Below are 14304 nucleotides of genomic sequence, written 5' to 3' on the forward strand. Positions count from 1 at the left end.
AAACAGAGGCTTGTAAATTATGGTAATTGTACCATGCATTTGCCACACTTAAGTTATAGCTATATGGACAAATTCGACCCTTTAATCCCAGCCACATCATGCCATTTGACCATCATGGAAGCAGATAGGCAAAGCAAAGCCTTTGTTTCTGTCCCAATTAAGTTCAACTTCAGGATGACTTTCTACAGGTCTCCGGGAACCAGCATGAAGAACTACAAAATGTGAGAAAGCACATCCATTCCTGTTTTACCAACATTTCCTGTTTTCTCCTACCTCATCCTGGCTTGAAAGTGGCTACAAACCCAAACTTCGATGGAAAGCTGAAAGGTCTGTCTGTCTGCCTTTGAGTTTGCTTGCATCGCTTATCTGCTGGTGCCTGTGGCCTGTGGCTGCTGGCTTAGCTTCTGCACTAATGTAAGGCAGATGACACGCTGCTGGTGAGGGCAGTGGGGTGGGCCAGGCGCTGGAGCTTCCCGTGAGTCAGCTGACAGGAACCTAAGCCCTGCATCTACCAGCAACAGGCAGCAGCCCCCCCTCACCTCTGTGCTCTGAAAAGTGCTTGTGAGTGCTTGGTTTCCCTTATTATAGTAATCAAAATGGGAAAGTATCTGTAGTTTTGGAATATTGCATTTGTTGAAATACATATTTTGGGACTGAAAGCAAACAGTACATTCAGTACTGAACTCAGGCTCTTTAAAATAGCTGCTGGAGAATTTAATAAGTTATAAAAATGTCACTAAAAAATAAAGTCCTCTCCAGATAAGAACAAGTTTCTTTAAAAGAGTAGACACTGCTTTCAGCTAGTATCCTCTCACGGCATGTAATTTGTACTACCAGAGGTTGACTCCTGTTTGAAAAGACGTGGGAGTAGGAGGTCTTCAGAAGCTCACATCACCATCACAGAGAGCAGAAAAGCACTCTCTGGAGACTTTTGCTCTCTGGTTAATTCAAGGTAGTTCAAGGCAGTTTTGATGTTTTACTTGTGGCCTACCACTGAACATACCGTGGAATCCACACTTTCTTGTCTAATTTGTTACGGCTTTTTCTGCATTGGGCCAGGGGGGAAACAGTGAGATTACTAATTTTTTCAGCACAATTATTGCCAAAGGGATTTTGAATTAAATTAAAAATGACAACATATCTTGTATCCAATTTTTAGAAACTGGCAGAATTGACCAGCAAAAGTATTTTCCCTGTGTCCATGGGATTATTGGACACCCTAACGTTGGCAGTTGATATAGTAAGCAGAATTCTAAATTCCTCTGCTAGCAGCACTGCTTTTCTACTGGAGGATCTTCCTCTGTTCTCTTTTTTGCAACAGCAGATGGCAGTGGGCACATGGCACTAGCATGTGGATGCCAGAAGCCGGTAGTCTGCTGCTGCCTCTGAACTCTAACCCACTAGTGGACGCACAGCCGCTCACGATTATGAAATTACTAATGGCCTCACTGTGTCTTGAATACATTGCTCCAAGAACGGGCTTCCATAAAGCCTCTCTTTCTTCTCTGGAGTTGGGAGCTATAAACAGGAGGGGACGCTGAACAAGAGTTCCTTATGAAGAAGGAGGCCCGCTGGCCTGGGCCATTAGAGTTGCCAGCAGCTGCAGCTCATCGCCTAGGGCGGTTTGCAGTGCCCCAGCTCCGGAAGGGTTAGGAAAAATCACACAGACACACATGCCTACTTTGTAAGAATTTGTTCCCCATCCAGTTGTCCACATGTCCACAAAGATGTTGGTCTAGGTGGTTGATTACAACCATCTGTCAGCTCAGAGTTTGCAAAGTAGCTACTCCCAGGAGAAAGAAACGAACTGGCTTCAGTTGCCCTAAAGGTTCTATTTTCATGAGTCTTGTCTACCTTACAGGACTGCTGCTAAATCTACCTTGTGTACAGAAATGTCCTACTTTCTCTCAGTGTCTTCTTTGGCAGCTTTGAAAATCTGTTATCTACAGTATTTTTCCATCCAACACTAATTTTTTTCTTTTATTGAAAATGGATTTTTTTCTCCCATAATATGTCCCCATTATGGTTTCCCCTTCCTCTGTTCCTCCCAACTCCTCCCCACCTCCCCTCACATAGGGATCCACTTCCTTTCTGTCTCTCATAGAAAATAAACAGGCTTCTTCTATAGGATGATAATAAGATGAAATAAGATAAAACAAAAACTAACCCATCAGGATTGGACAAAACAAACAGAAGGGAAAGAGCCCAAGAGAAGGCACAAGAAACAGACCCACTCGTTCCCACACTCAGGAATCTCATAATATGTACACACAGGAACAGTAGAGTAAAAAGAGAGAAGAAAAATAAAATCATGCTTCAAAAAGGAAGAGCACTGACATGCTGTTATGAGACAGGGGACCTCCAGAGATGCCCTGGAGTTCCTTTTCTGTTGGCCATTAACTGCTGGGCATGCAGCCTACCCTTAAGAGGAGTTTGTTTCCCCAGTGAGACTCCCTTGGAAGAGATGAAATTTGCAAGTGGCTATCAATTGGAGATAGCTCCTGGGTTAGGAATGGGGGCATGTGTCCACTTCTCTCTTCAGCTCTAGGACACCAGCAGGTAGAGACCCATGCAGGCCCTGGGCATGCTGCCTCAGTCTCTGTGAATTCCTATGTGCATTGATCATCATAAGAAGGCCTTGTTTTCTTGGTGTCCTCCATCACCTGTGGCTCTTATACTCTGCCTCTTCTTCAAGGTGTTCCTGAGCTCTGAGGGGAAGATTTTGTTGGAGACATCCTATTTAGTGCTGAGCGTTCCAAGGTCTCTTACTCTTCCATAATATCTGGCTCTGTATTTGTTCCCATCTACTGCAGGAGGGAGCTTCTCTGATGACTGAGCAAGGCACTGACCCATGAATATAGCAGAGTGTCCCTGGGAATCGTTTTATTGCTGTTGTTTTGTTTTGTTTTGTTTTGTTTTAGAACAGTAGTATTTGGTTTTACCTTAGATCCCTGGGGTATCTAGTCTTAGGTTCTTGGTCACCCAAGCAGTGTCAGATATGGGTTCCATCTCATAGAATGGGGCTTTGGCAAATGAGACATTGGTTGGTTACTTCCATAAACTTTGCATCACCGTTGCATTAGCATATCTTGCAGTCAGGACACCACTGTAGATGAAAGAGTTTATGGCTGTGTTGGCAATGTGCAGAGAGTGCCTTCCTGTACCAAATGCTAACATGTAGGGTGAAAGCTCTATGGAGGCCAGCTTGACTTCTTCATGTTCAGTGTGTCTTGTAGGTATTGTCTTCAGTCTTGATGTCAGCTTGTGGAGAGCAACCTATCATCTTGGCACAGCCCGAGTCATTTGGGGGTTTTCCTGGGACCCCTTTGGCAAACCACTCAATTAGATGTAACCCAGTCCAGGACTGGAAGTGTCATTTGGTGACAAGAGACGTACAGTTGTGGTTCTGTCTTTCCCATTGTTTGGCGATTTCATTCAGATCTCCTTCATACGTGTATATATTTAGTAAGCTATTAGGTTTCCACACTACCCTTCAAATGGCTCTTAATTTTAGCTGTCTCTCCCTGCATTCCCTCTTTTCCCCCTTCCTTCCCCCTTTCCACTCAATCCTCCCATTCCAGTCTCACACCTCCCTATTTGTAACTATCTGTTCTCTTTCCCTGTCCTAGGGAGATCTATTTGTTCCCCCAGTACCTTACTCTATGCCCAACCTCTAGCTTTCTATGCTAGCTAACCTCTAGCTAGGTTAGCATTGACCTAACAGCTAACATCCATATATAAGCAAATGTGTACCACATTTGTCTTTCTGAGTCTGTGTGCTACCTTGCTCAGGAGGATTATTTGTAGTTCCATCCTATTACCTACAAATTTCACGATTTTTGTTTTGTTTTGTTTTTTGGTTTTTGTTTTTCGAGACAGGGTTTCTCTGTGTGGCTTTGTGCCTTTCCTGGATCTTGCTCTGTAGACCAGGCTGGCCTCGAACTCACAAAGATCCACCTGGCTCTGCCTCCCGAGTGCTGGGATTAAAGGCGTGCGCCACCACCGCCCAGCTGATTTCTTTTCTTTTCTTTTCTTTTTTTTTAATGGCTGAGTAATACACCATTGTGTAAATGTGTCACATTTTTGAAATCCATTCTTCTGTTGAAGGACATCTAGATTGTTTCCAATTTCTGGCTATTGGGAATAATAGAGCAGCAACAAACATGCAAAGCCTGAATCTTATAACTCAGTGACTTTTATCCTGGATGTCATATGGGCTAGCCGTGGTATTCTCCTGAGGGCTCGCATGGGAGTGATTGTCTCTAGCAAAGAAATGTCTGCTGGATGCAAACAACTGTGAAAACCGTTCTTTGTTGTAGGTTCTCACGTGCTGTTTCACAGGCAGAAATAACTTTCTAGCCCATCATCAACACTAACAATCTTCCCACTGTGCTACAAAGCATTGCAATTATTACCATCTTCAATAGCACCAGAAGTAAAAGTATTTCCAGTGTTCTTTAAAATGTTATGATTAATTTAATTGCTAGTAATGAAGGAGCTTACCATACTGGAAACCAGAGGTCAAAAGTGTTGAGTCATGTTCATTCATACTACATTCAACTAGCTTTTACTGTATTGAATACCTCCGCTAGCATAGTAAATAGTCTTTTAATTAGCAAGGAATTATGTAGAACAATCAGGTAACCACAGCATACACTGTGGGGCAGCTTCCTTAGCAGCAGTTATCAGAGTCAAGTGCTAGACAATTTAAAAAAAAAAAAAAAAAAAAAAGAAAGAAATGGTATTTCTAATGACTTGGCAGGTAATCTTGAGAAGTTACTGTCCTTTGTTAGTTTATACCCCAAATCCTATACTGGCGCTCCTACTCTATAGAGTTATTTATAAAGCATACATTGTATGGAGTTACTAATGTAACCACCACATTGGCCCAGCTCCTGGATTCCCAAGAAGTTTTTGCTCTCTTGAGGCAAAACTTACTGAAGAAATGATGAAAATCCAACATGACCTTGAGTGTTCATCCACCTACACATATCTACTGAACACTCATAGGGCCCTCTGGAAACTGATCAGAACTTGTCTAACCATGTCCCAGACTGTGAATTTACTGTGGTCAAATAATATTATCTATTATTAATATGTTGTTATTTCATGGACCTATCATTAGAACAGTTAACAATGGTTCCAGGGAAAGCAGAGATGTCTAACACTATCTTCAAAGCACATTATGCCCAAATATGCTGGTTGCTTTAATAATAGTTACCTTTCTGGTTTAGTAGACCTATATATATTTTCATTCCATTCCAATTTCATAAGAAAAAGTTTGGGTAGAAGTGTGTGTGTGTGTGTGTGTGTGTGTGTGTGTGTGTGTGTGTGTGTGTGTTAAGGTGGTTTTATAAGGAAAACACTTTATTATATAGACGTTTAGGAAGAACTGATATAGTCTAGATGTAGTAATCATTCACTTAGAAACCAAGTCATAGAGTTCGATCCTCAGCTTAAAAAAAAAAGAAACCAAGTCATACCTCTTATACATAGTGTGCACATTTTCCCATGTGCTGTGGATATCGCTCTATGTAAATAAAGTTCTGATTGGCCAGTGGCCAGGCAGGAAGTATAGGCGGGACAAGAGAAAAGAGAATTCTGGGAAGTAGAAGACTGGAGAGAGACTCCACCAGCCGCCGCCATGAGAAGCAACATGTAAAGACACTGGTAAGCCACAAGCCATGTGGCAAAGTATAGACTAACAGAAATGGGTTAATTTAAGATAGAAGAAGTAGATAACAAGAAGCCTGCCACGGCCATACAGTTTGTAAACAATGTAAGTTTCTGTGTGCTTTCTTGGTTGGGTCTGAGTGACTGTGGGACTGGCGGGTAAGAGAGATTTGTCCTGACTGGGCCAGGCAGGAAAACTCTAACTACAAATGGCACCCAACGTGTTGGCAAGAATTTCCACCTAAAACCTGAGAAAAAAGATTCTAAGACGGAGCTAAAAACAGCTTCCTAGTTGTCTCCCTCAAGTTAGCGGCAGCCTGCCGGTTTGAGCTACTGTGGCGGGTTCCTGGCGTGTGCGTCTGACCTGCAGTGTGGCAGGAATGAGGAATCTACAAGCAACACTTTGCTCTGCTGCATGGTGGATTTAGCCTTTGCGAGTTAAAAAAAAAAATGTTTCTGTGCTATGTACTGCTTTGATAGAGCTGCTTCTGATAGTTGATGGTACACATGGCTCCAGACCCAGAGCTGGCGGTAAACTGTACCATCACCATGTTGGGAAGCTGAGGTGGGCGGAGCCAGCAGCCACAGTGGCGTTTCAGTCTTACAAAGATGGATATTACACAGAGAATCTGGTTTGTCTTGTCTTTGGGATTTTTAACCACAGAAAAAGATTTGATCATAAAAGCTGTTGAGTTAAACAAATATGTAAATTTTAAAGGTACCTTGACTTCAAAATTTGTATATAAGGATATGTTGCTTTGGAAAGGAGTCTCTGCTTTTGTTTCCACAGAAAGCCAGAGGCTGTGGATTTGTTCCAGATTAAGATACATCAGGTTTGATCAGCCAAGACCACCAGAAAGGTCTCCGATGACACCATGGCCCAGATGATCTGACATCCAGAATGGTTTCAAGGCAACTGGCTCAGAGGTTCACCTTAATGGACTACTCTATAATCCTAAAATTTTCTTTGTGTTCCCATAAGATACAGCGTCCCCCTCCAGCAGGAAGTAGTAAAAGAAACTACGCCCAAATTCCCAAAATTATCAAGCTGGCTTTGGAAATGGAATTGGCTCACTCCTTCTCTAAACCCAGACATATTGCTAAAAGAAAAGGTTAAGAGATTCTTGTGTCCCAAATCAGAAGAGCCCTCTAGTGTGGGACAGAGAAAAACCAATATTTTTCTTTAAAGTAGATTGATTATAAACACGATCTCTTTCTAAAGAAGAAAAGGGGATATGATATAGATATAATAGGATAAAAGGGTAGTTTAAGGAACTTACTTCTAAAGAGCAACAACTTGTTTAAAATGTTTTACATTGGTATAGACTTTAGTCTATTGATACAAACTTAAAGTTAATTTTGTTATACTGTGTGTATATTTCTACTCTTGTTTAAGGTATTATGTTTATATAGCTCATTTAAAATTGTAATGGATAATTAAAAATAGATTGATAATTAGTCATCTATGATAATCATTCTCGTAGCTATGTTAGTTAAGTCTTCTAGATATACATAGACATATTTCAGATAGATAGGTAATCTTCAAATACTTCAAAGACCTTCAGAATATGGCATTTAAAATATTTTTAAAATTTAGACTTTCTGGACAGTGAGACATGTCTGCTCCTGGCAGCACCGATTTACTTCAGAGAGGAGGATGGGCATTGAAGACACTTCATATGGAATTTATCTTCACCTTGGCAAAAATAGCCATTTGGGCAAGAAACTGTTCTTGCCTGGACTGTTCGATCACCTGGACATGCAGGACCCATAGAAAGGTGACCACTGAACTTTGCTTGACAAAATGGTCCTTCAGGTTCCTGCTTCACAGAGGAAACTGCCTGACATTCTACAGGACACTGAGAGAAGTGACCAAGAGACTCTAGCCCTGTGGGCTGAAGACAAATGCCCCAACATTACAAAGGAACATTAGGTGACTGTTCAGGCTGCCAGCTGTCTCTGTCTACCCTGCAAGACTCCCGAAAGTTGCTTGCATCCTTCTCCTGTTTCTCAGGTAATATTATATCCTTCTGAGGTCTTTGATGTGGTTGAAGACTAGATAGTTATAATTTCCTCAATTATGATAAAAGATAAGTTAGATATAAAACCTTAGACTCACAAATATAAGATAGATAGGATATCTTCTTTAATATTGTAACTGTAATTCTTGCTTGATAATTGTTTTGTTATATGTAATTGTACTATGTAAAAGTTAAAACCTTCCTAAAAAAAAAAAAAAAAGAAAAGGGGAAGTGCTGTGGATATCGCTCTATGTAAATAAAGTTCTGATTGGCCAGTGGCCAGGCAGGAAGTATAGGCGGGACAAGAGAAAAGAGAATTCTGGGAAGTAGAAGACTGGAGAGAGACTCCACCAGCCGCCGCCATGAGAAGCAACATGTAAAGACACTGGTAAGCCACAAGCCATGTGGCAAAGTATAGACTAACAGAAATGGGTTAATTTAAGATAGAAGAAGTAGATAACAAGAAGCCTGCCACGGCCATACAGTTTGTAAACAATGTAAGTTTCTGTGTGCTTTCTTGGTTGGGTCTGAGCGACTGTGGGACTGGCGGGTAAGAGAGATTTGTCCTGACTGGGCCAGGCAGGAAAACTCTAACTACACCCATGCATTTAAAATGACTTACAAAGTTACCATGTACAGAATGTGTCTCACCATCTAGTCTGTGGTTTTACCAAGTCTGTGTATTAAGCTTGAGCTCATAGCTAAGAATGGGTAAATATCAGAGACTACTGCTGATCTGTTTTAAGGCCTGACTGGCCTCTTCTTGCTGTGTTAGTTTGTGCTGCTGAATTCTGCCATTGAAACTGTAGTTTGTTACCACAGTTTACCCATCTTTCAGTACTTACAAAGCAGGCACAGGAAACACAGGAGAATTTGGAGGCAATGCATTACAAGCCATGAATTATCTGTCCCCTACCTTTTTGTTACAGATTGGTCTCAGCTGGGTGTGATGGCACATGCTTATAAACCCAGCAATTAGAAGGTAGAAAGAGGAGTTCAAGGCCAGCCTTGGCTACATAACAAGTTGGAGGCCAGCATGGGCTATTTATAATCATGTACGTGCCCCTCACTCACACCCCAAGTAGATGTGGTAGCACACATCTATACCCTCAGCATTTAGGAGGCAGAAACGGGAGGACCCCTGCAAATTAAAGACCTGTATAGTGAGACCCTGGGATATAGCATGATATTTTTATTATCATGGTCTTATTATTAACCAGGGCAGACATGAATGACTAGACTCAAAGGATCCTGAATCAGCCCCACAAGTATTTGGAACTATAGGTGCACACCACCACACCCAGCTTCCTAATTTTTGAGCCTCTATACATAACCATAAGTAAGACCCAAGAGTATCAGACTACATGAAATCCTTACATAAACAGGTTGTAATACTGGGAGGTGGTGGCACACACCTTTAATCCCAGCACTCTGGAGGCAGAGGCAGGTGAATCTCTGAGTTCAAGACCAGCCTGGTCTACAGAGTGAGTGAGTTCTAGGCCAGCCTGGGCTACTCAGAGAAATCCTGTCTCTCTCAAAAAAAAAAAAAAAAAGTGGGAGGGGAGCTATAAAATATGTTTAACATTAAATGTTAAGAAATACTTTATAAGTGTAAGACATATGAGTAGAACTGAGAGCCAAGAGTAGACATGTGTCAGGAAGAATCACTCCCGATAGTTTGGAGTAGCTAAATTACAGGAGAGTGTGTGGTAGCATTTCCACTGGGGCCAGGGAAATAGGCAATTGAAGGAGGTTTTATTCTGTGGCATGGAGGATTGGACTGGATTTTTAAAATAATGGTGTTTGCTTTCACTTGTAGAAATAGATGACGAATTCATCAAAAACTTGAAAATACTGATTCCATGGCTCCTTAGTCCTGAGAGCCTAGATATTAAAGAGATCAATGGCAATAAAATTACCTGCCGAGGTCTGCTGGAGTACTTCAAGGTATCTTCTCATTTCTGTACCTCTTGTGAGTTCTTCCCTTTGACGTGCCCTGGAGTATACATCCTTAACATAAAAATTCGGTGAAGCAAATGTATAAGGTGCCCATAAAAAGGCTTTGAAAAATTATGACACACCTAAGACAAGTCACTTTCTGAGAAAATCTTTTTTTGAGGAAACTCACTGTAAGTAAATTTACCATTTGTTTTTAACTTGAGGGAACTATACTTTGAGATAAAAATATATCAAAGTTGAACAAACCGTTATGTGAGTTTTCCCACAATCCCCTCATACTGAATTTCACCTTTAAGATTATCCAAAAGCAACTATATTTTCCTCCTGAAAAGTAATTCTTGCAAACTGCTATCTGCACCAAAGGCATTTTTAGTAGAATTACTTTAAATCTGTATTTACCTCTTGACACCAAATGCCCTTTGCCAACATGAATATCTAATGAAGAAATTAACCTGATTTGTCAAGTGCTTCGAGAGGAAATGTCAATTTTTAAAGTTGGTATTTCACCATCTGAAACGCCTTTCTGTGTGGCCTCTTTTCCTTTGTCACTCTCAACAGTGGCTGTATGTGAATTTCTAGTCTAACACTGTAGGTGTGCTTCTGGTGTGGCTTCATTATCCCTGCACAGATCGGGTCCATCCAGCTTATGTGTCAGAGGGCTGAGACTCACTGTGAAAAGGAGGTTGCCCCATCAGAGGGATTTGAGCAAGCTTTTAAGGGAGACGACTTGAGCCTTCCTGAAGAAAGGCAGCATTGATTGGCCCGTGGCTATGTATGAGAAGATCATTTCATAAAGAGGGAACAGCATTAGATAAAAAGCAAAAGAAGAGGGGCTGGAGAGATGGCTCAGAGGTTAAGAACACTGGCTGTTCTTCTAGAAGTCCTGAGTTCAATTCCCAGCAACCACATGGTGGCTCAGAACCATCTGTAATGAGATCTGGTGCCCTCTTCTGGCCTGCAGGGGTGTATGCAAACAGAACACTGTATGCATAATAAATAAATAATTCTTTTTAAAAAAAAAAGCAAAGGAAGAAATAATAGTTCCTGAAAATATCTAGTTGTCAAGACCCTAAAATACAGGTTAACTTAAGAAATGTTGAATGAAATTGCTTGACTGAGTCTTTTTCCTTTGTTTTGTTTTGTTTTAGGCATACATAAAGATCTATCAAGGTGAAGAATTACCACATCCCAAGTCCATGTTACAGGTGTGTATTCATCAGGAGGTATGATGTTTTAAACATGTTTGTCTCTGAGGCTATGTTTTCCTGCTTGTAGTCCCTAAAGATCACTTGCCTTACCCATGTGTTCATCTGAACATTCTACATGGACACAGCAGTGTTACTTAGGTTGAGATCCACTTTGTACCAAAGATTTTCCCTCCTCTTTGTACAGACTCTGCTTAGAAACACACTCATCCTGTTCTGGCTGGTGCATTGCTCCCACTGCATTCACAGGAGATAAGACTAGGATACTCTTCAGAGGAGGGTCATCCAAATGAACATTCATTGTAGCATTGTGGCTTACGGAGTAAACATCTAGGTTCTATGCATCTTGAAAGTTAATCATTTAAACATGCAGTAGAAACACTTCCGATTCCTTGATGGCTGGTCCTGGCACATTTCTTGCATGTGATGCTCTGATGCAGATGACTCCACTGTACATTAACATGTGTACTTTGTCCCAAGGCCACAGCAGAAGCTAACAATTTAGCAGCTGTCGCAACTGCCAAAGACACATACAACAAGAAGATGGAGGAGGTAAGCATTCGGGATTTTGAAAAAAATTCAGCATTTCTTCTTTGAGCCCATTCTCTAATCGCACCATACTGTGTGCATATGCGAAGAGGTGACTTGAATGTCACCTTGCTCAGTATGTATATATCACATGTCTTGTGTCCCTAAGATACTTTAAAAACAGAACATTACAAAGCGGGCATGGGAAGCTGAGGCAGAAGAATTGTCATGAAGGTGAAGTGAGTGTACTAAGTTTAAGCCTAGCCTGGGGTACAGTGAAATGAAAAATTAGTTCTCTACTAATAAAATATTCATGTTTTATTTGGTCAGATCGTCCCACTGGAAGATTTAGTGGCTAAAAACATATGCTACTCTCTCCACTGTGTATATTTGATTCTACAGTTATATTTCTCTTTAACACTTGTTAAAAACAAAAAATAAAAATCAAGCCTCAGGAACCAATATTTTCTATTTCAGTTTTAACTAATGTATGAAGTATCATTTTCCCCTAAAAAGTGGTGTAAGGTCAAAGTTACATCTGAAATTGATGGACTCTTACAATCAAGAGAAATTTGGTATATAATTAAAGAATAACCAGTTGTATTATCAATATTAAAACTATAGCCGGATTGGGGATTTAGCTCAGTGGTAGAACGCTTACCTAGCAAGCACAAGGCCCTGGGTTCAATCCTCAGCTAAAAAAAAAGAAAATATAAAAACAAACAAAGAACAACTATAGCCAAAGTTAAGGACATGGTTAGCTGGAAATCGCTTTGTAACTCTCTGTGTGTGGCGATTGGGAGGCACACACATGCACGTGGGGGGGTTGGGAGGCACACACATGCACATGAGTGTGGGATTTAGGAAATGCACACATGCATATGTGTGGGAATTGGGAAGTGCACACATGCACGTGTGTGTGGAGATTGGGAAGCACACACATGCACATGTGGGGGGGTCCTTGGGAGGCACACACATGCACATGAGTGTGGGATTTAGGAGATACACACATGCATGTGTGTGGGAATTGGGAAGTGCACACATGCACGTGTGTGTGGCGATTGGGAGGCACACACATGCACGTGGGGGGGTTGGGAGGCACACACATGCACATGAGTGTGGGATTTAGGAGATTCTCATATGCATATGTGTGGGAATTGGGAAGTGCACACATGCACGTGTGTGTGGAGATTGGGAAGCACACACATGCACATGTGGGAGGGGGGTTGGGAGGCACACACATGCACGTGGGGGGGATTGGGAGGCACACACATGCACATGAGTGTGGGATTTAGGAGATGCACACATGCATGTGTGTGGGAATTGGGAAGTGCACACATGCACGTGTGTGTGGAGATTGGGGGGCACACACATGCATGTCAAGGCCAGTGGGAGCTGTTGAGTGATTTCCTCTATTACTACCTACCTTGTTCCTTTAAGAGAGGCTCTCACACTGCAGGAGAAGCTAAGCTGGCTAGCCAGTGAGCTTCTAGGATCTTCCTGTCTCCAGCCTGCAATGCTGGAGTATAGGCATGTGCAGCTGTGCCCAGCTGTTTCACATGGTGTTGGGATTTGAGCTCAGGTCCTCATGCTTGTGTAAGCAATTACTTCTGCCCACTGAGCCATCTCCCCAGCCTACCTTGTAACGTTTTAAAAACTTGAAAATTCAGTTCAAGAACATTCTGTGTGCTTCTATTACTATAAGAAAACATCCACTTGGCTCCATTCAAAGTAAACAGTGAAACTGCTAAGGAAAATACACTTCATGGTTGAAGAGTTTTATAGTGCTGATTATTATTTCACATTAAACTTCACTGGTCAAAATCACTTCAGTATAATTTGACTTCTGAAAGAACTGCATTATTTCTATGTTTTCTCAGCTTTGTATTCATTCTGTGAACAAACAGTTGGCAATTATGTGGGTCATGTCCTTTTTATCTTTGAGAATTTGTTAAGTCATAGATACTATTTCCTGTGTCTTAGAAAAGGGGCTGCGCATGGTGGCACCTTTAATGCCAGCACCGAGGACACAGAAGTAGGTGGATCACTGTGAGTTTGAGGTCAACTTGTCTACAGAGCAAGTTCCATGCCAAGGTTACGATAAAACATCTCTGCAGAGAGACAGAAGAGGATTAAGAATGACTTTATAAGCCAGGTGGTGATGGCGCATGCCTTTAATCTTAGCATTTGGGAGGTAGGTGCAGGCGGACCTGTGAGTTAGAGGCCAGCCTGGTCTACAGAGTGAGTTCCAGGACAGCCAGGGCTACACAGAGAAACCCTGTCATGAAAACAAAAAACAACAAAAAGCAAAACAAAACAAAAACCCAGAATCAAACCAAACCAAACCAAAGCCTTTATAAGGCATGATCCCAGCCACCTTTTCTCAGCCTCATGGGTATGGGGACGGTCTGGACTGACTACTGTCTCATGGGGACGGTCTGGACTGACAACTGTCTCATGGGGACGGTCTGGACTGATAACTGTCTCATGGGGACGGTCTGGACTGACAACTGTCTCATGGGGACGGTCTGGACTGACAACTGTCTCATGGGGGGACAGTCTGGACTGATAACTGTCTCATGGGGGGACAGTCTGGACTGATAACTGTCTCATGGGGACGGTCTGGACTGACAACTGTCTCATGGGGGGACAGTCTGGACTGACAACTGTCTCATGGGGACGGTCTGGACTGACAACACACATGCAGCCTTCTTTCTGTCACTGACAGAAAACGCAGCAAGTAACTGTGTCAGGCAGACGTCACTGTGTACTTACATAAACCTACATGTTTTAGGTCAGTCACTCAGCTTGTCTTCTTGATATAATAAAAACCATAAACGTAAGAGGTATGTAGCTATCATGAGAGAGAAGTAAGCTCTAAAATAGTGATGGAACGTAGTGTGGTAAAGAGTTGTTTA

General features: G+C 41.9%; 1 protein-coding gene across 1 annotated transcript in view; it reads left to right on the plus strand.

Annotated features, from left to right (window-relative positions):
• The window catches only part of Atl1 (atlastin GTPase 1), a 62815-nt gene that overhangs the window by 43190 nt on the left and 5321 nt on the right, over window positions 1–14304 (plus strand). Inside the window, exons 8-11 of the mRNA XM_036205607.1 lie at window positions 189–327; window positions 9514–9641; window positions 10802–10858; window positions 11339–11410. Of these exons, the coding sequence (XP_036061500.1) occupies window positions 189–327; window positions 9514–9641; window positions 10802–10858; window positions 11339–11410 (396 nt within the window). The remainder of the gene's footprint in view (window positions 1–188; window positions 328–9513; window positions 9642–10801; window positions 10859–11338; window positions 11411–14304) is intronic.

Source organism: Onychomys torridus, chromosome 14 (genome assembly GCF_903995425.1).
Source record: "Onychomys torridus chromosome 14, mOncTor1.1, whole genome shotgun sequence".
Classification (NCBI taxonomy): domain Eukaryota; kingdom Metazoa; phylum Chordata; class Mammalia; order Rodentia; family Cricetidae; genus Onychomys; species Onychomys torridus.